At 57.1% G+C, this 27,443-nt stretch overlaps 1 protein-coding gene across 9 annotated transcripts in view; it reads left to right on the forward strand.

Annotated features, from left to right (window-relative positions):
- Nucleotides 1–26,956, forward strand: part of NPHP4 (nephrocystin 4) — a 137,712-nt gene extending 110,756 nt beyond the window's left edge. For 6 of the 9 annotated variants that reach the window (XM_022598817.2, XM_022598819.2, XM_022598815.2 and 3 more), the window contains 14 exons: nucleotides 3,996–4,156; nucleotides 7,113–7,293; nucleotides 10,063–10,188; nucleotides 12,805–13,016; nucleotides 16,816–17,042; nucleotides 17,124–17,310; nucleotides 18,133–18,216; nucleotides 21,940–22,096; nucleotides 22,668–22,753; nucleotides 23,322–23,407; nucleotides 24,438–24,609; nucleotides 25,252–25,431; nucleotides 25,705–25,848; nucleotides 26,376–26,956. In XM_022598817.2, the coding sequence (XP_022454525.2) occupies nucleotides 3,996–4,156; nucleotides 7,113–7,293; nucleotides 10,063–10,188; nucleotides 12,805–13,016; nucleotides 16,816–17,042; nucleotides 17,124–17,310; nucleotides 18,133–18,216; nucleotides 21,940–22,096; nucleotides 22,668–22,753; nucleotides 23,322–23,407; nucleotides 24,438–24,609; nucleotides 25,252–25,431; nucleotides 25,705–25,848; nucleotides 26,376–26,516 (2,144 nt within the window). In that variant the 3' untranslated portion in view covers nucleotides 26,517–26,956. Of the gene's footprint in view, nucleotides 1–3,995; nucleotides 4,157–7,112; nucleotides 7,294–10,062; nucleotides 10,189–12,804; nucleotides 13,017–16,815; nucleotides 17,043–17,123; nucleotides 17,311–18,132; nucleotides 18,217–21,939; nucleotides 22,097–22,667; nucleotides 22,754–23,321; nucleotides 23,408–24,437; nucleotides 24,610–24,762; nucleotides 24,815–25,251; nucleotides 25,432–25,704; nucleotides 25,849–26,375 lie in introns of those variants that run through there. The other 3 variants (XM_022598816.2, XM_022598818.2, XR_002648075.2) reach the window with 3 other exon arrangements.
- The last annotated feature ends 487 nt before the right edge of the window (nucleotides 26,957–27,443 follow it).

Here is a 27,443-nt window from a genome sequence, read left to right on the forward strand (position 1 = left end):
TGCTTGTTCCACTAGACTAGAGGTTGGCAAATGGATATCTGTTAAGGGCCAGATCATAAATATTTTAGACTTTCTGGGTTCACATACGATCTCTCTCTAATCATTTTCTTCTTTTTTTGACTTTTGTTTTTCACAACCCTTAGAAAATGTAAAAGCCATTCTTAGCTCTCAGCTGGGTTGGCCTGTGGGCTGTAGTTCACCAGACTCTTCATGAGACTGTCTGGCTACACACGAAGGTCGCGCTCTTTGATCAGAGGTGTTATGCTATTCTTCTTTGCACCGTTCTCCAGACATTCTTGCTGGTTTAGTTTTCTATGTGAACTTGTTAGGCTCTATCTGGGGTTCTGGAGAAGTGCATAGATGAACGAGAGGGGAACTGCCCTTGAAGGATAGGAGGGGACCTGCCCAGGAACGGGGATGTCTTCCCATCTGCTCATTTCTGCTTCCCTGTCTTCTGAAGGCACATAAGTGTACCTTAAATAGGTTTCGCTATTTTCTTGTTTTTTAATCAGTTAGGTTTTGCATTTCCCTTTATCATTACCCCCCTTCTGCTTTCTTTTTGGTGTTCTCTACTGTTATTTTCCTAATTTGTTTGAGTTGCTTAATTCATTTATTTTAATTCTTTTGTTCTGGTTGATATAAAGTATTGAAGGCTATGAATTTTCCTTTGATTATTGCTTTATGTTTTGGTGATTCTGATAAGCAGTATTTTCATTATTATTATTCTAAAAAATCTGTTTTGATCGTGTTTTCCATTTGACACAGAATTATTTAAGAATAAGTGAATTGTTTTGAAAAATTTTTTCCAATTTCTAGTTTGTTGGATTGTGATCAGAGAATATTATTTGTAATATTTCTACTTTAAGGAGCGTATTTAGGTTTTCTTTGTGGTGAAATAGACAGTAGATTTTTATTAATGTTCCAAATATACTTGAAAAGATATATTCTCTGTTATTGGGGTACCATGTTGTATGTGTATGCATACACTCTGCCTTATGGATTAGCTGGTCTGGTCTTCTGTATCCTTACTTATTTATGGTCCACTTGACCTGCCTTGAAAGGAAAGTGGTTGTTTGGTCTCCACTGTCATTGTGTTTTCATCTGTTTCTTCTTACGTCTCTGGATTTCTGCTTTGTTATTTGGTGCATAGATACTCCAAGCTGTTACGCATTCGTCATGCGTTGTAGACTGTAGTGTTATAAAGTGTTTGTCATCAGAGGAGTCGTGGCTACCTGCACGGAGCAGGAGGTGTTTGTCATGAAGGAGGGGTGGAGATTGAGAAGAGGGGTGGGGGAGGACTGTCCAGCTGGAGGCAGAGCATCTGCCAGACCTGGCCGTGGCGGTGGGGCAGGACTGAGGTGCAGCAGGGACCCCAGCTGGGCTGGGCGGCGTCTGTGAAGGGGTGAGGGAGGTAAGCCGGGGAGCCTGGGCAGACCCTGTGGGGTGGTACCACTACCCCCAGGAGTCAGTGGTCAGCGCCACTGCAGGTTTTTGAATGGGATGGAGACGACGCAGGATTCCTTTTGTGGACGCTTTGGCAGTGCCATGGGATGGACTGTGGGGGGCCTGGACCTGAGGGAAGGCCACCAAGGAGTCAGTACAGGAGCAAAGGGGTCCGAGCCTACAGTGGGGAGGAATTGGGAGGGTCCAGCATGAGGGGCCTTGGACTGTGCCCAGACCAGGATGGCCCCCGTGTGCGACACTCAGCACACTGTCAGCTCCGGGCTCAAAGTGTCCCCCCGAGACCGTGAGCTCCATCAGGGCAGGGACCCTGTCCATCCTGTCCTGCCACATGACCCCACACAGGGCCTGGGACATTTGCCGCGTGTGAATTAATGGTCGTATCGAGGGGACCCGGCAGCTGACGGGATGTGGTGGTGATGGAGCCCAGCCAGGGCGTCGGGAGGACGCGGTGCTGGGCGGCACTCTGGGGTGACGCGAGGGGGAGCTGGCTGGGGAGGAAGACGCGGGGTCCAGCTGGGACCTACTGCGTTCAGGTGCGAGTGCAAGTCCGGGTGGAGGCTCTGTGGGACTGGAGGTGTTGGGGGTGAGTGTGCAGGGCGCCCAGGGAAGGGTGTTTGTGGGTGTCATTTGGGGGTCGCCCCACACGGTCATGTCCATGTGCACCTGGAGCCGGCGGTCTGGCCCACATCAGAGGCCGGTGCCGCCACTGCCCCTTCCTTGCAGCCCAGCGGGACCCAGCAGGTGGGCGCTGCCTTCGGTGCTGCGAGCTCGACCTTCCTCATTCCCCGGTCCTCATTCCAGTCCTCACTGTGCCTGGATGAGCCAGCCTCAGGGTGGGTGTCGGGAGACTGATCAGGTACCGCAGGCCGCGTACTTCTCAGACCTGGCCGCTGGGGGCCGGGGTGGCGTGTGACCTTGGCCGAGCCCTGTGACTTGGGATACTGGGGCCTGGCCTGCCGCGTGCAGCGTCACTCCAGCCCCTCCCGTGGTCTTTGTGCTGCTGCTGCCTGTCCCTCCATCCTGGAGGGCGCTTCTGTCAGCGCTCCAGCCGTGGCGGGAGCCAGGGCCCCGCCGGTCCTTGCTCTGTATCCCCTGGGCCCACCGGGGGCCCTCCCCCCGCGCCCCGAGCTGGGTCCCGTCCGGACCTGCTTCACTGCTCCCGCCGACCGCACTGTCCTGGCCTTGAGGACAGCGGAGAGGGCGCCGTGTGGGCAGGCGCCGAGAGGGCCCCTGCCCGGGGCCGCTTGGGCTGCGGAGCAAACGTCCGCCTTCCTCCCTGGGGTTAGGGTTCTGCTCAGCGGGGCCACGTAAATACTGGTATGTTATTGACGGAAAGGGCAGAAATGTTGTTCTCAGTGTGTTTCCCCTGCATTGCTGTCCCTGCACTTTAACTAATGGTGACTTCAATGACATCTTTGCCAATTTAGGATTAATGGTGATGCCACTTCGCAAAGGTGAAGGCGGGGGCTGCAGTCTGTCTCCTGTCTCGTAGTGATAAGCCTGGCACCAGGAGCGACCTTGGAGAGGCCTGTGCTTCTGTGGGGCTCCTGGGCGCTTTGGGGCGGGAGGCATCGGGGTGGCCTAGGCACCGTGTGCTGAACTCCGTCTCAGTTTGAGCTCTCCATGCTCCTGTGTGTGAATACCCCGGTTTCTAAAGAATTTTATTGGAGTAGAGTTGATTTACAATGTTGTGTTAATTTCTGCTGTACAGCAAAGTGATTCAGTTGTACATATATACATTCTTTTTCATATTCTTTTCCATTACGGTTTGTCACAGAATATTGACTATAGTTCCCTGTGCTCTACACTAGGACCTTGTTGTTTATCTATTCTGTATATAATAGATTGCATCTGCTAACCCCAAACTCCCACTCCGTCCCTCTCCCACCCTCCTCCCCCTTGACAACCACAAAGTCTGTTCTCTGTGTCTGTGAGCCGGTTTCTGTTTTGAAGGTAAGTTCACTGGTGTCATATTTTAGATTCCACATATCATTGATATCACGTGATATCTGTCTTTCTCTGTCTGACTTACTTCACTTAGTATGATCATCTCTAGGTCCATCCGTGTTGCTGCAAATGGCATCATTTCATTCTCTTTCTATGGCTGAGTACTATTCCACTGTGTACATGTACCGCATCTTCTTTATCTGGTGACCACCCGGTTTTGACAGAAGATGTAGACAGCATTTCTCCCTAAATCCTGTGCGCCCAGAGTCATACTCCCTGGCCGGCCCGTCGGGGCATCTGTCCTTATCCAGCATAGACTGTTTCACTAGGACTTGGTAAAAACCGTCAGTCTTATTTGGGGAGGAGCTTATTGTATACATTGGAAAGAAATGTAGTCTTCTGAACACCACTCTTCATGTTGTTAATTTAGATATTTTATAATGTTTTGATTAATGTATTTATTAAGCTGTAACTCTGACAGAAGCAGAAATTAGTCATCATGACCAGAGCAGAAACTCCTCCAAGTGTAAAGGTGATAAATGATTCCAATTACTTCTGGGCGCATTTGGGGCCTCTTTGCACAGGGTCTCCGGGCTTTCAGCTGAAGTACCTGGTGGGTCCTGGATTCCTGAGACCCGGGGAGCAGCCCTGGTTTGCCCGCTACCTGGCCATGCAGACCCTGCAGATCGACATCTGGGATGGAGACTCCCTGCTTCTCGTCGGATCCGCCGCCGTTCAGATGAAGGTAACGTTTCCCCGCGGTCCTTTCTGTGAGGTCTGTCGCCCAGCAGTGTGGGTCGTCGCCCAGCACTGGGCATTGTCCAGGGGCCTGGCTTCTTGGTTCACAAATCCAAGACACTGCCGAGTCCTCTCCTTCCCCAAAGGAAAGGATGTTCACAGAGTCTAAGCTCGATCATGCTAGGGTGCATCTGCCCAGTTATCAGTTCCTCCTGTGAACCGACCCACCAGGCAACGTCACCTCTGCTCCCTTGTCGGTGAAGATGGATGTTTCCTGAGAGCAGCTCGGGATCAGGCTTGTTCACCAAGAGCCTGGCCGGTCCATCAGAGGTGTGCCCTCAGGACGGAGGACAGGATGAATGAATGATGGGGTGGGAAAATGTTTCCTGATGCCTGTTCTCAGTTCCATGAATTGTGCTTCTCTCATTCTAACTAGAATCAGAAGCTAATTCGTTTTCTAACTGTGCTTCCCATTCTCCTCATATTCTAAAACTGAAGTCCGTGCCTTAATTCAATTTTCTTCCCAGGGTTTCTCCCCAAACCTTCCCTTTCGTGTGACCAGGACCCCAGAGGGTCAACGTGGGGTCACATGGCAGCCTCTGGGCCAGGCACTGGACCACATCCACTTGCCGACATGCTGTCCCGAGAGTTTTCCTCCCTGCCTTGAGGTGGACGGGGGAGAGGATACAGCACCATCGCTGCAGCTCTGGAATCTCTCTGACCTTCATTCACTTTTCCTTCATCCCACACAGCTATTTCCCTCTGGACTCCAGCCAGGGGCCCCCTTGGTTTCCCTTCCTGAGCCTTGCGTGGCTGGTCACTGAGGCCTGCAGATCTGGTCCCGTCCCCCCTTGCCCCTCAGCACCCCGCCTGCGAGGATCTCGTGGCTCCTGTACTGCAGCGGCCCCGGCCCCGTGCCCCCCATCCTCTGGGGGCCGCCTGCTCCTCCGTCCCTCCCTTCCTCTGGTGGCTGACCCGGGCTGTAACTGTCCCATCCACTGGGGCTCGGGGCCCTTCCCTGAGGGGCTGAGGCCCTCAGGACAGTGGAGGGAGCCGGGGGGCAGCGTGCAAAGAGTTATGGGGCGGGGTCGCAGCTGGTGAGGACTCAGCAGGCGTCGGCTGCTGTTCTCACTCCTCAGGCCCCCCCAGGTCGTCATGGATATGGCACGTCTGTCTCCTACACTGGCCAGTGATGTCATGGAGGGTGGGAATGGGATGGCCACTGACCCCTCCCCAGCACAGTCCTAGGCCACCGTGGGTAGGGCATGGCTGAGAATGGATGAATAGAAAGAGGGAGGGAGGGGTGAGGTGAAAGGCAGGAGGGGCGGGGCGAGGCGAGGGGAGGGAGGGGCGAGCGAAGCGCATGGAGGGGTTATTTGATCTCATCCTCCATGAAGAGCCCCTTTGACAAGTGCTCTCCGGTTTACTGACACAGAAGTGGTTTAAATAAAATGGAATTTTACTTTCTAAAAATAAGCAAGTCTTCACTTTAACATCTATGTAGAAAAGATGGAAAATTTGTGTAAGTCCAGGTCCTGAGCTGTCAAGGTGCTTACGTGGCCTTCTGTGGCTATTTCCTGCGTTTCCAGACGCATCACAGCTCATCGCACTGTCCCCCGTTGCTGGACAATTAAGCGCCTTGTCCTGGTGGAAACACTGCAGGGAACATCCTGGGGTCATGTTGGCTCACCCCTCCAGCTCATTTCCTGAGCGGTGACAGCGCCAGCATCGTTGGGATCTCGTGGTGGTCGCTGCCGGTGCCTGGTTGCACCCCCGCTCTGCTGCGGTGTCCTCAGCCCGGCCCTGGGACTGCTGCCCTGATCCCCGTGTCCAGCAATGGAGCCGAAGCCCCGGGTCGTGCTGGGACCAGGCTTTCAGCCTAGGTCTGACTCCATCATCTTCTCCCCAAATGAGAACGCCCCAAAGCCGCGTTTCCAAGTCACGGGTGCACAAATACGGAGCCTCGGGCAGGGGGCCCAGGGGCCCGGCACGGTGCTCTTCCCGGAAGATGACCAAGGCGCCTGCTTTCCCACCCTTTACAGGGTGGGAAAAAAACCTCTGCAGTTTCCTAGGTGAGACGCGATACCCTGTTTTTATTGGCATCACTGCTCCTGGGGCAGCCGGGCGTCGCTCCTTGCCTTGACTGGCCACCCTCTGGAGGGGTCTTCACCCCGTCTGGCTGCCGAGGCTCCTGGCCCGTGAACGTGTTGGCGTTATGTGGACAAGCGCTGCTGAGCAAGCAGGGTCTCCGGAGCTGGAAGCCCCAGACCCGCTCAGGAGGGATCTGGTCTGGGCGTGTCCACCCCAGAGACAGGCAGAGGACAAGTGCTGGAGGGACAGGGCCAGAATTCCAGAAGCAGGACCTGAACGTGGCCCCGCACTTCCATTTACGCGTGACGGTCAAGAGGCCTGGTGACGTGCCTGGGCCTCGCAGGAGAAGGGGCCCAGCCCTCCCTCCCGGCCGGCCCCACTCGCTCTTGGGCTCAGGAGGGTTCTGAAGGGTTAAACTTGATTAGCAGAGAAGAGTGGGGTCGGAAAGGACCCTCTTGATCCAGCTCCGTCCGCCCCGCGGCCCCTCCTCGCACCTGCTGCCCGCCTTTCTGCCACACTGAAGCCCCCTGTGTCCCGCCCGGGCCTGGCGTGCCCTCCCCCTGCCTGGAGGCACACCTTCGTCCTGAGGGGCCCAGTGGAGGCTCCTCGGGGCTCCCGCCAACGCGGAGCTGGGCTTCCTCAGCATCCCCCCTTGTTCTGTGCCGTGTTCTCATCTTCTCCGTGTGCAGGGGGCTCCACGCAGGTGGCTGCCAGGCCCACTTGTGCATCCCTGGGGTTTGCTCAGTGGGTGAATCGGGATGCACTTTGTTAATAAGGATTTTGGGGAAAGACCCGACAGCAGGGACTTGGGTTTTCGGAAGCAGATAGCCCCTGCCTCGGCCGCCCTCTGACCGGTCCTTTCTCCTCCGCAGCACCTCCTCCGCCAGGGGCGCCCAGCCGTTCAGGTCTCGCATGAGCTTGAGGTCGTGGCGACAGAGCACGAACAGGACACCATGGTGGTGAGTGGAGACGTGACCAGGTTTGGCTGCGTCAAGCCCATCAACGTCCACACGGTGGTGAAGGGCCGGCTGCACCTGACCTTGGCTAATGTGGGTAAGAGTCCCTGGCAGCTTTGCCCTTGTTGCTGGGTGGCTACTCTTCTTCCCATTTGGGATATGAGCCCCCTCAGGACAGTGGTCACGTCGTGGGCATCAGCACTCAGTAGGAATTCAGAAGAGCTCTCATTAGCTTGACTACTAAGTATGCCCTTGACCTCTGAGCGTCTTCCCTTGACCACTGAGCATCTTCCCTTGACCACCGAGCATCTGCCCTTGACCACCGAGCGTCTGCCCTTGACCACTGAGCACTTTCCCTTGACCACTGAACAACTGTCCTTCACCACTGAGCATCTTCCCTTGACCACTGAGCGTCTGCCCTTGACCGCTGAGCGTCTGCCCTTGACCGCTGAGCATCTTCCCTTGACCACCGAGCATCTTCCCTTGACCACCGAGCATCTTCCCTTGACCACCGAGCATCTGCCCTTGACCGCCGAGCATCTTCCCCCGACCACTGAGCCTGCCCTGGCACCAGTTGTTTGGTGTTCCTGATTTCTGGTCGGGGTTTGGTGTTATTAGCTGTCTCCGTCTTGCCCACGTTTTATTTCTGGTACTATCCATGGGGCATCGCTGTGACGATCCTCAAATGACTGGTTTCGGGAGAGAGTTTCATCTGGAGTTTCAGCTCATAGCACTGCCTCATTGGGGAGGAGAGAAGAGAGAACTGTTCCTAAACTTCCGCACCACACAGCTTGGGAACAGAGGGGCAGAGGGACGTGCTTGTTCAGAGCCGAGCACCTTGACCTTACGTCAGATGGTGTCCCAAGAGCTGCTCGTAAGAGATGCCGAGGAAGGCCCCAGTCCTCCTTCCACGTGGGCAGGGGGCTGGGGCTGGGTGTGGCTGGGATGGTTCTGCCTGGACATTCTGGGGGCTCCACAGAGGACCCTGATGGGACAGGGGACGTTAGGCTGGGCATACCTGCCTGTGCCCGCCTCAGGGCAGAGGCCAGTGTGAGCCCTCGTGGGGCTAGTGACAAGCCCACTCCATCCCCCTCGAGGGGACTGAGGAAGGATTGAAAGCGGGACAACACCAAGCCATCTGAAGTTTCTCGACTCAAACCTCTCTGTCGTTTTATTGGGGAATTTTCCATTCCTTACAACCCAGCCTGATTTTAGACCTTGAGCCCCATGGGCCCTTTCCACCTGTGCCGACAGCATGGGGCAGGCGGGGCTGGGACGGAACAGCAGGCGTGAGCGCGGAGCTCATTAAGCCAGGTCTGAGGCTTCTGCTCCCTTGTTTACAAATGTAGGATCCCGGGCAGCCTGGAAAACAGACAATATGGAAACGGCAAAACTCAATTAGGTTCTGGAGAAATAAATGAGCTGTGTGTGAGAAGCAGGCATTATTCAAAAGCTCCTACGACTGAGGGGAGTTGCTAGAAGCATTCTGCTTCCAAGATTGTGTTGGTTATTTTTATTTTTAATTCACCAGCCCACAAATGCGCAGTGACTCCAGGTTTTAAAATCTTATCTTCAGAAGAAAGATTAAGCTCCATTATGCGTTATCTTAAATTGTCATTTTCATACGTTGCCTGCAAGAGAGAGATAAGCTCGCGGGAAGGGGCCTGAGATACCCAGACAGGGAGGCTGTGAGGCAGAGGACCAATGCTGCGCGCGGCACACTTGTACGACGTGGCAGCGCTGTGCTTTCCTCTGTACATTCTGCAGTTCTTGAACAAAGTGTCGTGGCTTTTGTTTCTTTTTAAAACTGGTTGTTCTGCAGCGAGTGGCAGGCGCGGGCCAGCAGGTGGGGTGATGCTGTGCAGGCCTTCAGGGTGACAGAGGCAGGGTCGGCGCCTGCCCGGATGGGGCCCCGCCTCTGCATTCACAGCCGCGGCCAAGTGCGAGGCCGCGGATCCAGGCATCTGTCACCCACGCCCAGGTCTCCTGTGACTCTTTCTGTGGGAGAGGGCCGTCCTCGTGCTTGGCGGCTTCTCGGCTCAGGCGAGCTTTTTTTTTTTTTTTTTTTTCTGTACGTGGGCCTCTCACTGCTGTGGCCTCTCCCGCTGCAGAGCACAGGCCCCGGATGCACAGGCTCAGCGGCCATGGCTCACGGGATCCTCCCGGACCGGGGCACGATCCCGTGTCCCCTGCATCGGCAGGCGGACTCTCAACCACTGCGCCACCAGGGAAGCCCTCAGGCGAGCTTTTTGATGCTGTCTTTTTGCCAGCTTCTTCTGAGGCTTTACGGGGTCATTCATCATTTAGAGATCCCAAGAGCCCCTTTCCTTTCTTTGACCCCGTGATCCTGGCTGTGTGTGTGACCACGGCTCCCCTGGGAGCTCCGCTGCCACTGTATCTGCAGGTCTCCCGTGAGGCCTTCCTGGGGAGGGCAGGCTGCCCTGACCCCCGGCTCACAGTCAGGTACCGGGGCTCTCAGGGTGTCTCCCCAGAGGCGTGTTTGGGCACAGACGTTTGCAGAAGGGCACAAAGGCCTTCTTGGAACAGCATGACACTCGAGGGCCTGACAGGAGAGTCTGCGACCATCCCAGAGCCTGGGGCCGGGCCCCCTGGAGACCTGCCCTGAGCATCTCGAGCCCCGACTCGTGGTGGGAAAGCAGACTGCTGCTCAGACAGAGGAGAGTGTGGACCTGGAGAGCAGGGAGCTCGAAGGAAACGTGCCTCTGCCCACCCGCCGTTTCTCTGCTGCAAAACGAACTCCAACCTGAGAGTGGAAAGTGGGGTGTGGGTGGGGATCCGGGTGAGTGTCATCGACTCTGTGCTGGTATTTATGTCTCGCGCGGGGCGGGGGGTGTTTTTCGTTCAGGTCACTTGTGTGAACGGAGAGTGGGAAGTCCCAGCTCACTGCCACCTTCCAGATCACGGGTCATCTCGAATGACGGAGCCACCGGCTTCTCGGGAGGTGGTCTTCTCACGCCCGGGGCTCCCAGACGTGAGTGGAGAGACCGAGGGGCCTACGGGTGGAGGCTGGGGGTTGTGCTCGGCGAGGTGGGCGGGCGGTGGGGCAGAGCGAGAGGCGGGGGGCTGCGTGTGCGTGCGTGCGTGTACGTGTGTGCGTGTGCAGGAGCACACGTGTGCACCTGTGTCGTGGGGCCCTGCCCTCTGGATCTGGGGGCCCGAGCCGTGGCTCCGCCTCCGGCTCAGTGACCTGCAGGCCACGTCGAGTCACCACGTTCGTCAGCCCAGCGCTCTCTAGGCTGGGCCCTGGGGAAGCCGCCGGTGTTACTTGGTGGAGATTACAGTCCTAGGAGTGGCATTTGTTTTCGGGTAGCTGCTTCTCCCCAGGGGAAGGGGACGGGAGGAAAAGGTCGGGATGAACATAGGCTGTTTTTTAAAAACTAATTTGAAACTCCCCATGTTGGGGAGAAGAGAAGCTTGGGAGATAAACACCTGGGCTTGTGAAAATATCGCATAACACGGAAGTTTTTCCGTCCCCTTTCAAATGAACCCCCAGACCTGAATGTAAAATACTTGTCATTGGAATGAAAAGTGGGAGGTGCCCTTTGAGGAGCAGCCCCCAGAGGTTGCAGGTCATCTCACGTGGATTGGAAACTGCCATGAGCGTCTTGTGTTGACGGTCCTTGACTTTGTTGGTCTTGAACCTGTGCCCTGGGTGGGAATTCCAGAGCTGCGGGGGGCAGGACTGGGAGGCCTTTGGTGCCATCTTGGAAGGTCTCCAGAATCCCACGAGTCCCCTGAAACTCCAGCCCAAACTTTATGGGTCCTCGTACGTCTTCCCCGGGAGAGCAGCCCAGGTACATTCAGATGCTCAAAGGGGTCCATGCTGCGTGAGCCCGGCAGGCTGAGATTCTGTTCCGGACCAGCTTCCTCATTTTAATGTTGAAAAAACTGAGACACAGAGGTCAGGTGACATGGCCGGTTGTGTGGTTAAGGGTCGTGAACTTGGACTAGAATCTGGATTTCCTGCTTTGGGGCCAGTGCCTCCCCATCCCCAGCTGATCCCTTTGGCCACCAAGAGAATGGATGGAGAGCTGGCTCCACGGAGCAGGGAGTGCCTCCCATCCGCACCCCCCCCCCCGCCCCCGGGACAGGTGCGAGAGGATTTGTGAAACCCACGGCTTGGGGCCCGGCAGGTCGGGGGCTCCTCTGGGCAGCGTGGGGAGTTGTGACAGTGAGGGTTTGCTGAGGGATTCAGAGCCTCTGGAGTCATCAGCCTTCCAATCCCTATTTTGGTCAAAACCAGAGGGCCAGGCACTCCACCAGAAGCCGTGTCTCCACCCCCCGGGCAAGGTTCCGGAAGCGGGAAGTTGTGCCGAGTTTCGCAGGATGCTTCCTGGCTTCAGCAGTGTGGTCCCTCACGGTCCCATCACCCCCACGGTCGGGGTGATGCAGTCTGAACACACAAGCCAGTTGATCACCCCCCAGCCTTGCTCGTCTCCCACCCTGGCCCCTCCCCTCGGGACCGGGGGCCTCGGGCTGCTTGAGCCCGATCCAGGTTGGAGCTTCCGTTCCCATGGAGCTGGACCCCAGACACACGAAAAGTGCTGTTTTGGGGTGGCCACTTGAGACATCTGCACCATCTCACGGCACCCGAAGAACCTGGAAGTAGCCCTTGTTTACGTGTGATGGAAGAAGAGGCGGCAAGTGAGGGGAAGCTGCTTCACCACCACGTGGAGCACATCAGCAGGAGGCAGAGATACTCGAGGACGGGGAGTGGGGTCCAGCCGGCGGAGTTCAGGCTCGCGGTCACTTCCCGTGGTTCTGGGGGTGCCTGAAGGAAGGACAAGGTGCTAAGTTGGGGCGCTCCCTCTCACCTGCCGCCTGTGCTGGGTTTACTGATTGTCCGGGAATCTCACGTGCCAGCTTGTGACGTGGCAGGTGCCACGTGTGCATGCCAGTGGCACAGCCAGTGGTGGGAGGGAGAAAATAGCTCTCCGGCCTGCCGGGGCCTGGCCTATCGTGGCTTCTGTCTGTCGGCTACACAGCTGTCCTGTGGGTCTAGGCTTCGAGTAAAGCCCCTGAAGGAGATGGTGCTCTAGGGGCCCAGCCAGCCAGAGGCAGCCGGGTGCAGAGAGGAGAAGCTCTGGGATCCACCCACCCCGGCTGGCCCGAGGCCTCAGGGCACAGATCACTGGAGCCCCCGATTCCTGATCTGAGCTCGGGCCTCCTGATAACCCGCACCCAGCGGGGGTTTGAGGACCTGACAGGACAGCGTGCCTGAGAGCCTGGACGGTGTGCTGGGCATCGGGGGTGCTCGCTGGGGGGGCTGGAGGTGAGCAGGGGCCAGGTCCTGGGCGAGGGCGTCTGGGGAATCCTGAGAGCCTGAGCTTCTGCAACGCTGACCTTTTCCCTAGCAGACCCCCTAGTGGGCACTAATACATTTGTATCTAAGCACCGAGACAGAATCCCTTCTATGTGATAAGGGAGGGATGCCGTGGAGGGCAGGGTGCGTCATTTCCACCTTTACCAGCCTCTGAGGGTTTATGAAAAGCTTGAGGCTTGGCTCTGGAGGGCGTGGAGCCGTGGCTGCTTAGAGAACATAAACACTCTGACCTTTAACCTCTGGCCCTCCCTTTGAACCTTACAGCAGTGAAAAATGTGGTCCAAGCGCAGAAGCTGGCCGACGTGGACAGTGAGCTGGCCGCCCTGCTCTTCACGCCCCCGTGGCAAGGGACGCGGCAGCCCCAGGGCGCCGGCCGTGAGGGGGACGCCGTGCGCAGGCGCAAGCTGGAGCGCATGAGGGCTGTGCGCCTGCGGGAGCGCGGAGCGGAGCCTGGCCGCTGCGGGCCGGGCGCGCTGGTGAGGCTCGGCCCCCGTCCTCGGGAACACTGCGGGAGCAGCCCCGTCCTCCCCCCTCCCCTTGCCTGCGGGCTCTCATCTTCCTGCCGCGTCCTGGTTACAGAGCATGAGACCCGACCTCTCAGCCACCGAGGGAAGTTTTCAGGCCAGAATTACCGGCGCGCTTTGGATAAAAGCTGACTCCTGGGCTCCCCTCCATTGGTTGGGGGGAGCGTCCTTGGAGCCTAGGCTTTTAAGAAAGCTCCGAAGGAGATTCTGAGGGCTCCCAGGTTTGGGGAGCAGAGCCATGACAACTTCTACATCATGGGTTGTCAGAGTGATCGATCTTGCCAGAATTCCCACCTTAGACTAAAAATCTAAATAAGACCCTAAGAAATGGCTGTTTGCGGGATAAGGAAGCCACAGGGGCCTTAGGATCCTTTCCATTGAGGCAGGTGGGTGTCTGAACAGACGCCGTCCTTCTCAGGGGCCAGGCCTGTGCCCATGGCCTGGCAGACACAGGCAGTGGCCGGCCCTCCCCTGGGGCTCACAGAGGTGGGCAAGGACCCACCCTCAGGGGCGCCGTGGAGGGAGGGAGGGAGACAGAAATAAAGCAACAAGCAAAAGACCATTCAGGGGGCTTCCCTGGTGGCGCAGTGGTTGAGAGTCCACCTGCTGATGCAGGGGACGCGGGTTCGTGCCCCGGTCCGGGAAGATCCCACATGCCGCCGAGCGGCTGGGCCCGTGAGCCATGGCCGGGCCCGTGAGCCATGGCCGCTGAGCCCAGACAGCCGGCTGGGCGAGCGGGTCCCCGGCAGAGGGCGGCAGAGTCTTGCTGGCCGAGGAGCAGCGCTGTGGCTGTGAGGACGCTTTGAGGGGAGGCCGGCCGTGGGCTGGGCTTGGGGCAGGCCTCCTCCCCGGCCACGGTGCACCCAGGCTGCTCCCTCCTGTGCAGCCTCTGAGGCTCCGCCATCTGTCACCCGGGGGGGACACAATTGGTTCCCGCGTCCAGGTGGTTGGGCCCCGCACACGGCAAGTCCTCAGTCCAACAGCTGCTGGTGTTGTTGTTAGCATCGTTGTTATTATGATTAATTTGGCTAGTTTCCTGTTATTTGATATGTTCTTTTTAATTTATTTTTTTTTTATTTTTGGCTGCGTTGGGTCCTCGTTGCTGCGTGTGGGCTTTCTCTAGTTGAAAGCAGGGGCTACTCTTCGTTGCGGTGCGCGGGCTTCTCATTGCGGTGGCTTCTCTTGTGGAGCATGGGCTCTAGGCGTGCGGGCTTCAGTAGTTGCGGCACACAGGCTCAGTAGTTGTGGCTCGCGGGCTCTAGAGTGCAGGCTCAGTAGTATGGCACATGGGCTTAGTTGCTCTGCAGCATGTGGGATCTTCCTGGACCAGGGATCGAACCAGTGTCCCCTTCATTGGCGGGCGGATTCTTAACCACTGCGCCACCAGGGAAGCCCTGATATGTTCTAATAGAGAAATCAACAGCTCAGAACCCTCATTTTGAATACAGCCGTGAGCTTGGAAGTAATTGGATTTCCAAATACAAGAAAAATTTCCACTAAATTGTAATGATTTCCTGGGTTCGTAGCCCTGGAGAATTTTGAGGTGAAAGTAACTTGATGTATCAGATATGCGGTAGTCTCTCTCCAGAGCTTTTTAGCCTTCTTTGAAGAAGGGATGGGAGTTCTATGAAATCAGTGGGTCCTTGGGAAGAGAGTCGACAGGAGCTGTGCCCCGGCTGGCCCTGCACACGCGTAATGAGGGTGTGGAACTGTGTGTGACTTCTTGTGCGGGGGGGAGGCTGAGGGCAGCTGGGGTGCAGCTCTCTCTCCCTGATGGTCAGATTTGAGGGAGGCTGAGGGTCTTGGGGTTTCCTGGGGGAGGTGGTGAGCCTGGGGCCAGGAGCACAGAGTGTGGGGCTGACACCTGCTTTGGAATCCCTGCGGTGCCCTGGGACAGTCACAGCCTCCCTGTGAGGGTCACTCGGCTTAACCTGTGTGCAGTGCTCAGGACGGCGGCTGCCCTAGCGACAGCGGTCAGTCCCTGCGTCCTCTCTCCTCTGCGTACCCTCTACAGGGACACCCCAGCAGCTCCGGGATTGCCCCTCATGCTAGCAAATTGGTGGCACTAGTCCCACGTTCCGTGTTGTCAAAACATGCCAAGTGCCATGGAAGAGAGGACTTTACTTTCCAGAAATGCCAGCACTTGGCCCACGGGTCTCCCTGCCCATCCCTGGACCTGTCACGGGACCACAGTGCAAATTGCTGCCTCTTGGGGTCTGAGCGGTCCAATACGTGTCATCACCTCTGCCTGCATGGGTTTTGAATTAAGAAAGAAGACAGGTCTATGGCAGAAAGAGACCAAAACATCAGCTCTGTTTCACTGGTGGCTCTAGTCATCGGTAAAGCTGTTGCTGGAGGATTGGCTCGCGTCTGTACGAGGCTGAGCCTGCGGTTAACGGCAGCCTCACACAACCTGGGTCATGCCAGGTGACCCCACAGGTGGATTCTTCTTTCCAGCCTTTCCACCTGGCCAGGGGCCGTGTGGGCACCTGATGCCCTGGGGCCACACTGTCTCGGCCTGTGGCTTTTACCCACCAGGCCTGCGGAAAACCAGGGAGTGGCTGTTACGGTGCCCGCCCGGGTGGTCAGTGTGACGGGCCAGTCCTGTGCCCACCTCCATGTGGCCTGTCCCCTAGAGCCCTCGTCCCAGGGCAATACAGGTTGTGTCCTTGGCAGGTCAGAACAACCCGCTGTCTCAAGTCGAGGTTGAAAAGCCGAGCTCTGTCTGTTTCTCACCCTAAATTACATCTGGCTGTGCTGCCCAGCCCAGCCTGGTAGAGGCTCCATCCCGCCGAGAAGCTCTGATCATAAAACGCCCACATAGGGAGGCCTCAGATGTCAACATGACCACCCTCCCGTTTTTAAATCCCCAGGGAGAAACTAAAGGCCCAGCTTCAATTCCCCTGCTGGGGAAAGGCCAAAGTTTTGGATATTGGAAAGTCAGTCTCCAAAACAATTTAAGTGAGAGGTCAGATTTGGTCCTCACCTTCTGAGTTAGAGTCCGAAGGCCTTCAGATGCCTGGGCCTCCTTGCTTTTGGAGGCCCTCAGCACCCAGCTGCCTCCCTAGCACGTGGGCATATGCCTTCTAGGTCTTGGGCTTGCAAAGCAGCCTCCGACGGGCCTCGCTTTTTACTGCAAGGCACCCGAGAAAGATAAGCCTGTCCCCAGCCTCTAGAACACATGTGGGGTGGCCAAGCCCATTGAAACATAAGGCATTGGAAGAAGGAGGTGAATGAAGGACCCACGCTGAGCCCACCAAGACAGCGTGCCTGGGTCTGGACCCTGGCCCAGCTTGCGGTCAGTCATGCCCGGCCACAGCCCCTCCTGGGGACTCTGCTCGCAGACAGGACTCCCGCTGTCACACCGGAGGCCTGGCCGGTGAGCTGGTCACCTGCCTTAGTTTGGGGACCATTCTTTCCTCTTTTATTGGTAGCTTCTGCTCTTAATTCCCAGTGTGCCCAGGTGGGTCGTTGGAGTCTCGGGGGCATGCGGGCAGAGCCCTCCTTCCACGGGTACATCACCTGTGGGCAGAGGGAAGCCGGGGTGCTGCAGATGGGCAGCCCCATTCCCTGTCCCCCAGAGCTGTAGGTGGCCATTCCCAACTGACCCCGTGTCGGTGGGGGGGGGGGGGGCGGTGGTGATTCCAAGGAGATGTGGTGTTTGGGGCAGGTGGGGAAGGGGCCAGAGAACAGCCCCCAAGCAGCAGGGCGCCCCGGGACCGTGGCCCCGCTTCGGCCCCTGTGTCCGCAGGCCCAGCAGAGCATCCGTGCCCAGCACGCTCGGGACCTGCAGCTCATCGCCGCCTACCGGGAGCGCACCAAGGCCGAGAGCATTGCCAGCGCACTGAGCATGGCCATCACCACGCGGCACACCATCCGTGCCACGCTGGGTGCCGCCGAGTTCTTCGAATTCGCTCTCAGGAACCCCGACAACACGCAGCACACCGTGACCATCTCGATTGACAGCGCTGAGCTCAGGTGGGAGGGTGGGGCGCCCCCTCGGGTCCTGGGACCGACTGGGAAGGACATTGTGCCCAGCGCCGTCTCCCCTCCCTCCAGCCTCATCCTGGACGGTCGGGAGTGGCGGTACTTCAAAGAGCTGGCTGGCCTGCACACGCCCCTGGAGGAGGACATGTTCCACCCGCGGGGCAGCCTGGCCCCCCAGCTCTTCCTACGCCCCCAGGAGATGGTCCACATCCCCTTCAAGTTCCAGACCTTCTCTGCGGGTCCGCGGGCCTCGGTGCAGGTGGGGAAGGCCATTTGCCGAGGGGGCTGGCTGGGCACCGGGGAGGCCCATTTGCCAAGTAACGTGGGAGATGGGGGCCTCCTCCCGTGCAGTGGGAGGGTTAGCCTTCGGCCGTCCCCCGCCCCACCTGCCTCTCCACACGTCCTGGCACCTACACTGTGCCCAGTGGCCTCGTGGTTCACCTGGGCTCAGGAGAGGCTGGACCACCTCCTCTTCAGTCTCTTTGCTAAACTGGTAGAAGAGCCTTTCTTAAACCTCAGAAGAGCTAGTGTTTTCTGAACTCCCCGGTTACTACTGTTTGCCCACTTCTCATGTAGCGTTTGCTCCCCGACGTGAACCTCAAAGACTCTGGGGTTTCACGTCAGGGTGCGAGCGAGCACGTGCTTTGGTAGGGCGGACGCGGCATGCGCGTTTCTTCCTGACCTTGTGAGGTCAGCTCTGTAGGGCAGTGGTCATCACTGAGACAGGCGTGAGAGGCTCACAGGTTTCAGTGCAGGCTCTTTGGATGCACTTTTGGGGCAAGAGGTCATCAGGACCGCGATGAAGGTGTCAGACCTCTGGCTTCGGGTGGAGCTGGGTTACGGGACCTGACCCCCCCCGCCCCGCCACCCACAGCTCACACGGCCTCCGCTTCCTCTTTGGGGCTGTGGGCCGGTTAATAACAGCAGCCGCCTGGGGTTCACTCTGAGTGTAAACGAGACCCCGGAGCCCTGGGCCCAGGGCGGCGGCCGTTCCTACACGTGGAGGCCCCACGGGTAGGAAGAAGTGCCTGTCACCCTGGGCCTCCATCTCATGACCTGGGGGCCCCCTGGTTTCTCGCAGGCCTCTGCTGAGCTGAGACTCGAGAAGGACACGGACGCTGGGTCACCTTGTAAGTCCAGCACGATGCCCACGAAACACGCCAAGGTAGGGGGGCAGACCGCCCATCCGATGTTCCGAGGTCTTGCAGTGCCAGCCAGGGGTCTTGTGAGAGGACCAGGTGAAGCGCGTCATGGGTTCTGCTGTTTGTTACTAATGGTAAATAGGACTCAGTCCCATTGCCACCTCAGGGGCGGCTTGTTTGCAGGGCACACTTTTCAACCCCCTGCCTGCCGATGGGATGTCCTTAGGGGAGGTTGGGACACTGTCGTTTTGTAGGAATTTCTGAAGTTTTCTTGTTGTTGTTTGTTTGTTTGGGGGACAGATGCCTTTTATAGGAGGTTGAAAGTAAAAACAGAAACACTTTTATGCCCGCCGCCCCCACCCTCACCCCGGGACAGATTTCGGTGCAGTTGCAGACTGAGGACCTGGCAGCCCTGTGTCCACAGCCCCATCCTCGGGGGAGATTTGCTGTGTTTTATTTAAATGTGGAGCCACAGCTTTGCCTTTGTCTAAAGGATATGTTGGCTCTTTATTTAGGGCTATAAATTAAATCTGAGAGGCTAATACGTTTTTCCTTACATGAGTTTGGAGTTTTAAAACAAATCCCAGATATCTTATTCAACGTGTGTCTCTAACAGATAAGGACTTAAAAAAAAAGAACAAAAACCTGGCTACGTGAATCACTGCCCCCAAATTAGTAACAAATCCTCAGGACAGCCCGATGTCCAGTCCATGCTGGTCACTCATCTTATCACGGTCGGTTTGTGGGAGTCGGGGCCTGCTGTCCCCAATGCTCTGTCTGTGGAGACGCTGGGCGTGGGCCGGCCTCTGTGGGCCGACCATGGCTTCACGTGCAGAGGCCACAGTCGGTGGCTGTTCATGGTGGCTGACGTGTCCGCTAAGGGTCCACTGCCCACATCCGTTATCCCACCAGGTGGAAAGCGGTGAAATCCTCTCACTGTTCTTGTACTTACTAGCTGTGATTCTTCTATAAAGAAGAGCTTTCCCCCATCAGCCGTTTGGTTACCCTGAATATATTGATACTTAATACCGGAAGGTCAGGATAAATGTTGGGTTCTTTCCCTTTATTTATCAATTGTAAAAATAATGAGTTGTGCCCTGGGAACATCCAAAGATGGTCAGTTTTGGGGGGTCTTATTATGAACTCGTGGTTTTATATTTGCTGTGTGGCAGGCACTGGGCTGTAAAACTGTCCTCTCTCTGGCCACGGCCATACCTTTCAAGTCAGCGCCTGTGCCTTTTTTTTTTAAACAGCTCTTTATTTTGAAATGTTCTCAAACTTAGACAAAAGTTAAAAGAATAGTGCAAAGAGTTCTCATGAATTATTTACCCAGATTTCCCAGTTGTTGACATTTTATATTTGCCTTATCATTCTGTGTCTATATTTATCCTTATTTTTTTCTGAACAATTTGAGAATAAGTTATGGACAAACTTCCCCATTGTTCCATGAAACTTAGAGCTCCTGTGTCCTGAAAATAAGGACACTCTGCTCCATAACCACAGTAGAACCGGGGAAATCAGGAAATCGGCACTGATACAATCTCATCACAGACCCCGCTTGCACTTTACCAGATATCCCAACACTGGATCCCTCACCCACCCAGCGTCCCACGGTGCATCCGGTGGTCCCGCCCTAGCTTTCCTTGCCTCTCACGGCCTCGCTACTTTTGAAGTGCACAGGTCATTCCTGCTACCTGCCGCTCAGTCTGGGTTTGTCTGGTGTTTGCTCGTCGGTGGGTTCAGGCCGTGTATTCAGGGCAGGAAAAGCACAGACGTTTTGCTGTGCTTTTCTCATAACCTCTTATTGGGAGAGACACAATGTTGATTTGCTCTGTTACCAGTGATGTTAATTTAACTCTCTTACTTGGTTAAGATGGTGTCTGCCGGGCTCCTTCAATGTAAGATTAATTAAGAAGTATTTTATAGTTGATAATTAGAAAGTAACGGGGAAGTGTTTTGTCAGGAGATACTCAGGCTCTGTGAGTATCCTGCTCCTCATTCAACTTCTGCTGCTCGTTTTAATATCCACCGATGCTTCTTTTTTTTTAAAACTGAAGTGTAGTTGACTTACGATGTCCTGCCAGCCTCTGCTGTACAGCAAAGTGGCCCAGTTATACACAGAGACATTCTTTTTAGAATTTCTTCACTGATGACTCTTGCGCGACGGTTGCCCATTGGTGGCTTGCAGATTGCGTCATTCCTTCCTTGTTCTAAGTGAGGCGGCACTTTGCCTTCATCCGTTCATTCCTGAAGTTTGTTTGTCAGCGTTATGGACCATGAATTCCTGTTTCATTCAGTGGCTTGTAATTTGTTCCTGTCTTTCTTTGTTTTGCTGCTCATCTTGTCCCGGCGGCTTCGGCTTCAAGCTGGCCCCTCTGTCCTTTTGACATGTCCCTGTCATTCTTGGAGCACTTCCTTCGTGCCTGGCGCACAAGATGTTCCAGAGTCGTCTTCCATTTTCCTGCCCCATTTCTGGAATCAGCCGTTTATCTAAGGCTTCTTTTAGCGGAGAATGGTGTTTAGAAACTGAAGTCTGGGTGCTGAGAGGGCTCATTACGACTGGGGTGCCCTTGCTTCCGGTCCTTCTGAGCAGAGAGAGCTGAGGAGTGTATGTCTGTGTGTGTGTCTGTGTGTGTCTGTGTGCATGACAGCTAAATAAATGGTCGGTCATTGTGGAGCTGAAGTCCCAGCGTAGCGGTGAAATTCCGGCAGGAGTGTCAGGGCACAGCTGCCAGGCATGAGGGTGCAGTGGTGGGGCTCGCCTCCCAGCAGATGTGGGAAGAGACGCATGGGGCAGTGGCCTTCAGGTGATGCTCCAAGAAGGCAGAACCAACACTGTGGGTCGCTTAAAGACCCGAAGAGGGGAGAATGGTGAAGAAAAATGGGGGACGGTGATGACGAGTTCAGGAGGGGCTCCCTGGGGCGGACGGGCAGGGTGCTGAGGGCGCAGAGGCTGGGCAGTGTGCACCGGGTGCCTGTTCCAAGCCCACGTGGCCTCGTGGGTGGCTGCCCAGTTGTAATTGGTCCCGTTACACATCTAAAAGATTTCACGATAAAACTCACCAAAGTGCAAGAGCGTCCTTTCCCACGTGGAAGGTTTGTCTGGGGGCCCTAGCTTGGCGCCAACCGATGTGGGAAGGGTGATCCGTCTTGGGGTTGGCCGTGTGCCGCCCTCTGTCCTGGGCCCTGAGAGCTCACTGGGCTGGCCAAGTCCTGGAATAAAGACACCGGCTGCATCGTGTTCCCAATTAGGACCTGTATTGGACAAATAAATTTTTTTAGTTAGTAACTTTTTTTTTAAAGGAAGTTTGTATTTCTGGCCCTTTGGGTTTAAGCACAGCCCCCTTTTACCTTCTGGGGGACATGCTCTGCTCCCACCCACGAGGACCTGGTGAGGTTAGTATCCAGATCCTCCCAGCCTGCAGGCAGCGGGTGCGTCGGCGGGGGAGTTGGGGCTGCAGACCTTTCTCGCTGGTCTTTTTGGCACGTCCCTCCCCTCCGGGAAGTGGCAGGAGTGGCAGCCGTGCGTGGTCTGAGCATGTGGACCCTGTGCTGGGCCAGTCCTCGCAGGTGGGCACCTACGGCTGCAGACCCCGTGCATCTGACCACGCCTGTCCTTCCCACTTCGTGGGCGTGAGCGGACCCCATGGGGACCCCGTCCCTGTCCGTCCAGGGAGGCACCGTGCACGCAGCTGCCCACAGCCCTCGTGTGGGTCCCGATGCTGCGCCACCTGCTCTCCCGGCAGGTTCTGTTCTGCGCAGGCAACGGCAAGCCCCTCGCCGTGCTCTGCCTGACTGTGGAGCTGCAGCCCCACGTGGTGGATCAGGTCTTCCGCTTCTACCACCCAGAGCTCACCTTCCTGAAGAAGGCCATCCGCCTGCTGCCCTGGCACACGCTTCCAGGCAGGTCCCGCTGTCCCCATGGCTGGCATTTGGCAGGTTCAACAGGTGGAAAAGGCTTCTCCCCAAGGGCGACGAGTGGTGTCCTTGCATCACCCTGCGATGCTCTTTAACAGCACAGGGCACAGCTGCAAATTCTGCCGCTTGCCTCAGTCGTTTGATTGTTTGACATGGTGACCGTCTCACCTCCTCTGAGATGACAGGCGCCCTTGGCAGGCTGATTCCGTTCTGAAATCCACAGCCCTGGGAAGGTTGCCCGGCCTCTGGTGTCAGGCTCTGCTCTGCCCTCAGTCCTGGGCCTGGAGAGCTCTCCGGGTTCCCCTGCACCTGCTGATTCATTTCCAGCCGGTGCCTTTAGAACAGATCCGAGTCTTTTACACCTGGCACTGGCTCCATGGCACCCCCGCTTCCTTTTGGTTAGTCTCTTGGGGTGAGTCCCCGGGGAGGCGGCTCGGAACGGAAGGGCCAGTGTCCACGCAGGCGGCAGTGTCCATCCCCCAGCAGGTTTCGTTGAACACCTGTGATGGCCCAGGCTTTCGGGAAAAGACATTTGTTGTGATATTCCCCACTCCAGGTGCTCCCGTGGGGATGCCCGGTGAGGACCCCCCGGTCTACGTACGATGTAGTGACCCGAATGTCATTTGTGAGACCCAGAACATGGTAAGTTCTGTAGCGCCCTCCCGGGAAAATCCTTCCCCTCCAGGTCCCGCCCACTGTCTGCACCCCTGGTCTCCTGCAGCCTCTTCATTTGGGGTTTTTGCTTAAGTGGTTTCTTTCTAAGATGCTGAAGGGCTGCTTTGACATCGCCATGAGAGCTTTATGAATGAGTTTTCATTTTTTCTGCTAGCAGATCACTTCCTTGATTATCTGAATTTCAATTAAAAAAAAAGACGTGAGGCAAACTGAATAAAGTGAGGGGTGATTAAGGCACTTATTAGCTGCCTTTGTGTAAGGACAGCGGCCATAACGTATGATTGGTTGGGAAACTGGGTGAAGTCTCCTGCGGAATATCATTATTAAACTCGATATGAAATCAAGAAGCTAATGATTTTTCTCTTTTGTAGTGACAAAAACAGTGAATTCTGACGAGTACAGAAAATGAAAAACGTGTTAGGGGGAGGGGGCCTGGTTCACACCTGCGTTTGCTTCCTGCAGACTTGGGGGGCTGGGGTCAGAGCAGAGAGGCAGTAGTGTGGCTGTGATGTGCACCCCCACCCCTGTCTGGCAGGGCCCCAGGGAGCCACAAGACGTGTTCCTGAAGGTGGCCAGTGGTCCCAGCCCGGAGGTCAAAGACTTCTTTGTCACCATTTACGCGTGAGTACGTGGGCCCTGGTGGGCTGGAGGGTGGGAGAAGGCAGTGAGGAGGCAGGCTGGGGACTGCTGGTGGCACTGGAAGTGGGCCAGCCCTGGCTGCCTCTAAACTTGGGATGGGGGTGGGGGCCATCAGGCCTTTGGCCACATGAAGTGAGTTTCTCAGACTGGCCGGGGTCTTGCAAGGGTGCCTCTGCTCAGAGCGGCACCACAGCCTAAGGGACACGTTGGGAGCCCAGCCAGGAGAGAAACTCGAGGCTGCTTCTGCCCCAGCACAGTGCCAGGACGGCCCAGGCAGCCCTTGTCCCTGGGGTCCCCTCCCCGAGTCCGAGGGAATGCAGGCGGCGGTCCTGCCCAGGCCCCCCAAGGGGAGGTGGAAGGTGACATCATTTCCTTTGATGCCCGAGGACTGGGTGAAATGACCCCGGTCCCTTTACCTTTTCCTCTAAGTCGTATCTCCCAGCCCTCGAGACCCTTTAAAACCGGTGCAGGTTGGAGGGTTTGGTGCAGCCCTCATGGGAACGGGCGGGGGTCTCCTGTGCTCAGTGCCCACCCGGCTGAGGGGCAGCACCAAGCCTGCACCTGCTGTGTGGTGGCCACAGACTGTTGTCCTGACGGCCCGTGGGCAGGTGATGCTGAGCCCCATTTACAACCAAGGGTCAGTGTCCTTGGGCACCAGGCAGCTCATGCGGGCCCCAGGCTCAGGCCCACGTGACCTCCAAGCCCACGTTCTCATCCACGCTGTGCTCCCCATGGACTTTGCTCCAGGCCTGGTTTGGGATTAAGCTGGCCTAGGTGCACATCTGCAGAAGCCCACGTTGCCCGGCCTCCAGAGTATCTGTTCAGGGTCAAAGTCACGCAGAGGCCGCAGACCCGCCTGAGAGCTTCCACCTTGGAGGGAAGGTGGCCGAGTGGGTGACGGCGGCTGGACCCCAGCCCGCCCTCCTGGCCGCCTTTTCAGCTTCCTCGGGGCCCCTCCCCCGCGGTTGGTGTACTGCCCTCGCCCGACCGTGAGTGACTTCTGCCCGCGCAGGGACCGCTGGCTGGCGACGCCCGTCCAGACTTGGCAGGTCCACCTGCACTCCCTGCAGCGTGTGGATGTCTCCTGTGTCACAGGCCAGCGGACCCGCCTGGCCCTTGTCCTCCGGGGCACGCAGACAGTTAGGAAAGTGAGGGCTTTCAGCTCCCACCCCCAGGAGCTGACGGTATGGCCTTCAGCGGGGGTGCGTGCGGTTGGCTGTTGGGTTTTGCGGGTGTACCCTGGTCCCTCCCCACCCTTGCCCACCCCGGGGAGGGGGTGGGAGCTGGGCTGCGGCCTGGTGGTCGGTCCTGAAGACTTTGATAGAGTCTTCATTCAGATCCCCTTTATGAGATGTGCGTCGTGGGATGAGAGACACGTAAGCCCTGAAGGTGAATTTGTAGAATTGTTGGGAGGTAAATGTTAACAGTTACTCTGGAATCAGTGCGGCTGCAACCGTACATCTGGATAACGAGGGTGATGGGGACGCCCTGCCAGCAGGCCAGGGTTCAGAGCTGGGTCTGGCTAAGCTCTCTCTCCTGAGGCCGCTCTGACACTTAGGGGGTCACGCTGTGTGGGAGGGGACTCGCCCCGCACAGATGGGGACACAGACTGTGACCCGCAGGCATGGGTGCTGGTGGTGAGGTCCGGTCTGGCCTCAGATCGGGCCTTCTTACCTCTGACCCCATGCAGGCCAGGGGACCTCCCGCCCAGCGCAGGGGTTCCCCTGGGACCCTCTCAGCCCCTGGGCTGCGTGCCCAGGAAACCCCTCGTCTGCATGACTCGAGGGGCTGCCTCCCGACCTGCTTCTCCTCTGTTGTTCCTGAAGACGGACCCCAAAGGCGTCTTCGTGCTGCCCCCTCACGGGGTGCAGGACCTGCACGTGGGCGTGAGGCCCCGCAAGGCGGGCAGCCGCTTCGTGCACCTCAACCTGGTCGACGTGGACGCCCACCAGCTGGTGGCCTCGTGGCTCGTGTGCCTCTCCTGCCGCCCACCCCTCATCTCCAAGGTCTGACGTGAGACGCGCGTGGGCCACACGGTTCGGGTGGTGTGTCCTGTGACCTGGCCTGCCCAGATCGAGGCCGGCGTTTCCTCCTCCCGGCCCCTCTGGCTGGGGGCCTGGGGGGTGGGTGTTTCCTCCTGTACCGTGAGCCCCTCGACCCGGAACTCGGGGGGCTTGTCTGCCGTATTTATTCAGCGTCTGGGGCCCAGGAGCGCAGGGCAGGCTTGGGAAGAAGTGGCTGGAGAAGGAGTCCGGGGCCAACGCCTGCCCTCCCCACAGGCCTTTGAGATCACTCTGCCTGCCGGGGCCGGGAAGGGCGCCAACAAGCGCATCACCTACACCAACCCCTACCCCTCCCCAAGGGCCTACCGCCTGCACAGCGACCATCCCCGCCTGCTGCAGTTCAAGGAGGACGCCTTCCAGGTGCGGGGCTGCACAGGGTGGGGGGCCTGGGCGCTGCTTCTCCCGGGACCCTGCCTTGGGGGCGTCAGCAAGTCCTGGGGGAGAAATGGCCTGTGGCCCGAGTGAGGCGCTTGTGGCCCCCAGGGGCACCCTCTGCTGAACTCTGCCCGGGCCTCTGACCCAACACCCAGGCCCCGGCGGGGGAAGTCCTGGGGGCGACCTTCCCTGCAGTGTTGCAACAGTTTCATCCAGACTGCTTGGCAAGTTAGGCCTTTATCTCCTGTGACTCTTTCAAGGAAAGTGAGCAGTGGCTTGGGCGGATCCGGGTCTGTCCCTCGCTGGAGGGTGTAGTGACGTGTCTCCCGGGGCTTTGGGAGGAGTAGCTGGGAGGGCTTTGACAGTGACGCTGGGAAACTTGGTTCAGATCATGAGTGTATGTTCTGGGGCCTGTGAGCCTGGGGAATGTGTGTACGCCTGTGTGGAAGTGGCTGGAAGAGAGAGAGGGGGGTCAGCAGGGTGGGCGCTAGGACGGCGATGCTTCTTGCCAGGTCGGCGGAGGCGAGACCTACACCATCGGCCTGCGGTTTGCGTCCCGTCAGAAGGCCGGGGAGGAGGAGATTCTGATTTACATCAATGACTACGAAGACAAAAACGAGGAGACGTTTTGCGTGAAGGTCATCTACCAGTAAAGGAGCGGCGGGGGCCGTCCTGCCGCTGTTCGCTGTTCGGGGTCAGGCTCCTGTCCCGGAACTCGGCACCGTGGACTTGGCTGAGGGAGGTGGGGGTCGCCGTGCCCTTAGCCGTTTGCGATGCTCCCACCCAGTCAGGCTGCTGCCAGTACCAACCGCGTAGCAGCCCCACTGGAGTCCTGAATGTGAACGTGCGGGCCCCAGTGTACCCGGGGCCCGTTTCTCTCTGCGGCACACGGGGGATTGTCGCCGTCTGTGATGTTAGGATTTACTGTCAGCAAAATGTATTTTCTGAATCATTTTAAATGATAAAATTATGTTTGTAAACTGAGTTTTATACAAACACTATTATTTGCTATGTAATGTTTTTTATGCTGGTATTGTTTCACATCTTTTAAAAACGTTGTACGAAATATGAAATTTTTACACGTTTTCTCTTTTGGCAGTTTTCTTGAGCGTTTTCTGCTGTTTTCACCATTGTCAGAGTTTTCTGTCTGCAGCATAAGCTTCCTTTTCCCTGGAGGATGACGTTGCCGAGGGACAGTCAGGTGGCCCATGGTTTGTGGCCTCTGGGAGAGGCTGCTTAGTCCTGACCTGAGGGGAGGGCAGCTCTGACCTCTGCTTCTGTTGTCACCTCTCCTGCTTCTGGTCCCCCTGCCTCCCTTTGTAAGGCCCCCGTGATGATATTGGACTTACCTGGAAGATCCAGGACAACCGTTCTGTCTCAAGATCCTTAACTCCATCCCCTTTACCACGTGAGGTCACCCAGTCACGGCGTCCAGGGATCAGGTCAGGCCGGCGGGGAGGGGGCATTGTACTGCCCACCCCCATCCTGTTGTCCAGAACCTAGTCACTTGGCCACACCCAGCTCCGAGGGGTCTCAGAAATGTTGTCTTTCTTCCAGGCGGTCGTGTGTCCAGTTGACTT

Source organism: Delphinapterus leucas, chromosome 1 (assembly GCF_059928025.1).
Source record: "Delphinapterus leucas isolate spDelLeu-1000000601 "Yukka" chromosome 1, BTC_Dleu_Yukka2, whole genome shotgun sequence".
Taxonomy (NCBI): Eukaryota; Metazoa; Chordata; class Mammalia; order Artiodactyla; family Monodontidae; genus Delphinapterus; species Delphinapterus leucas.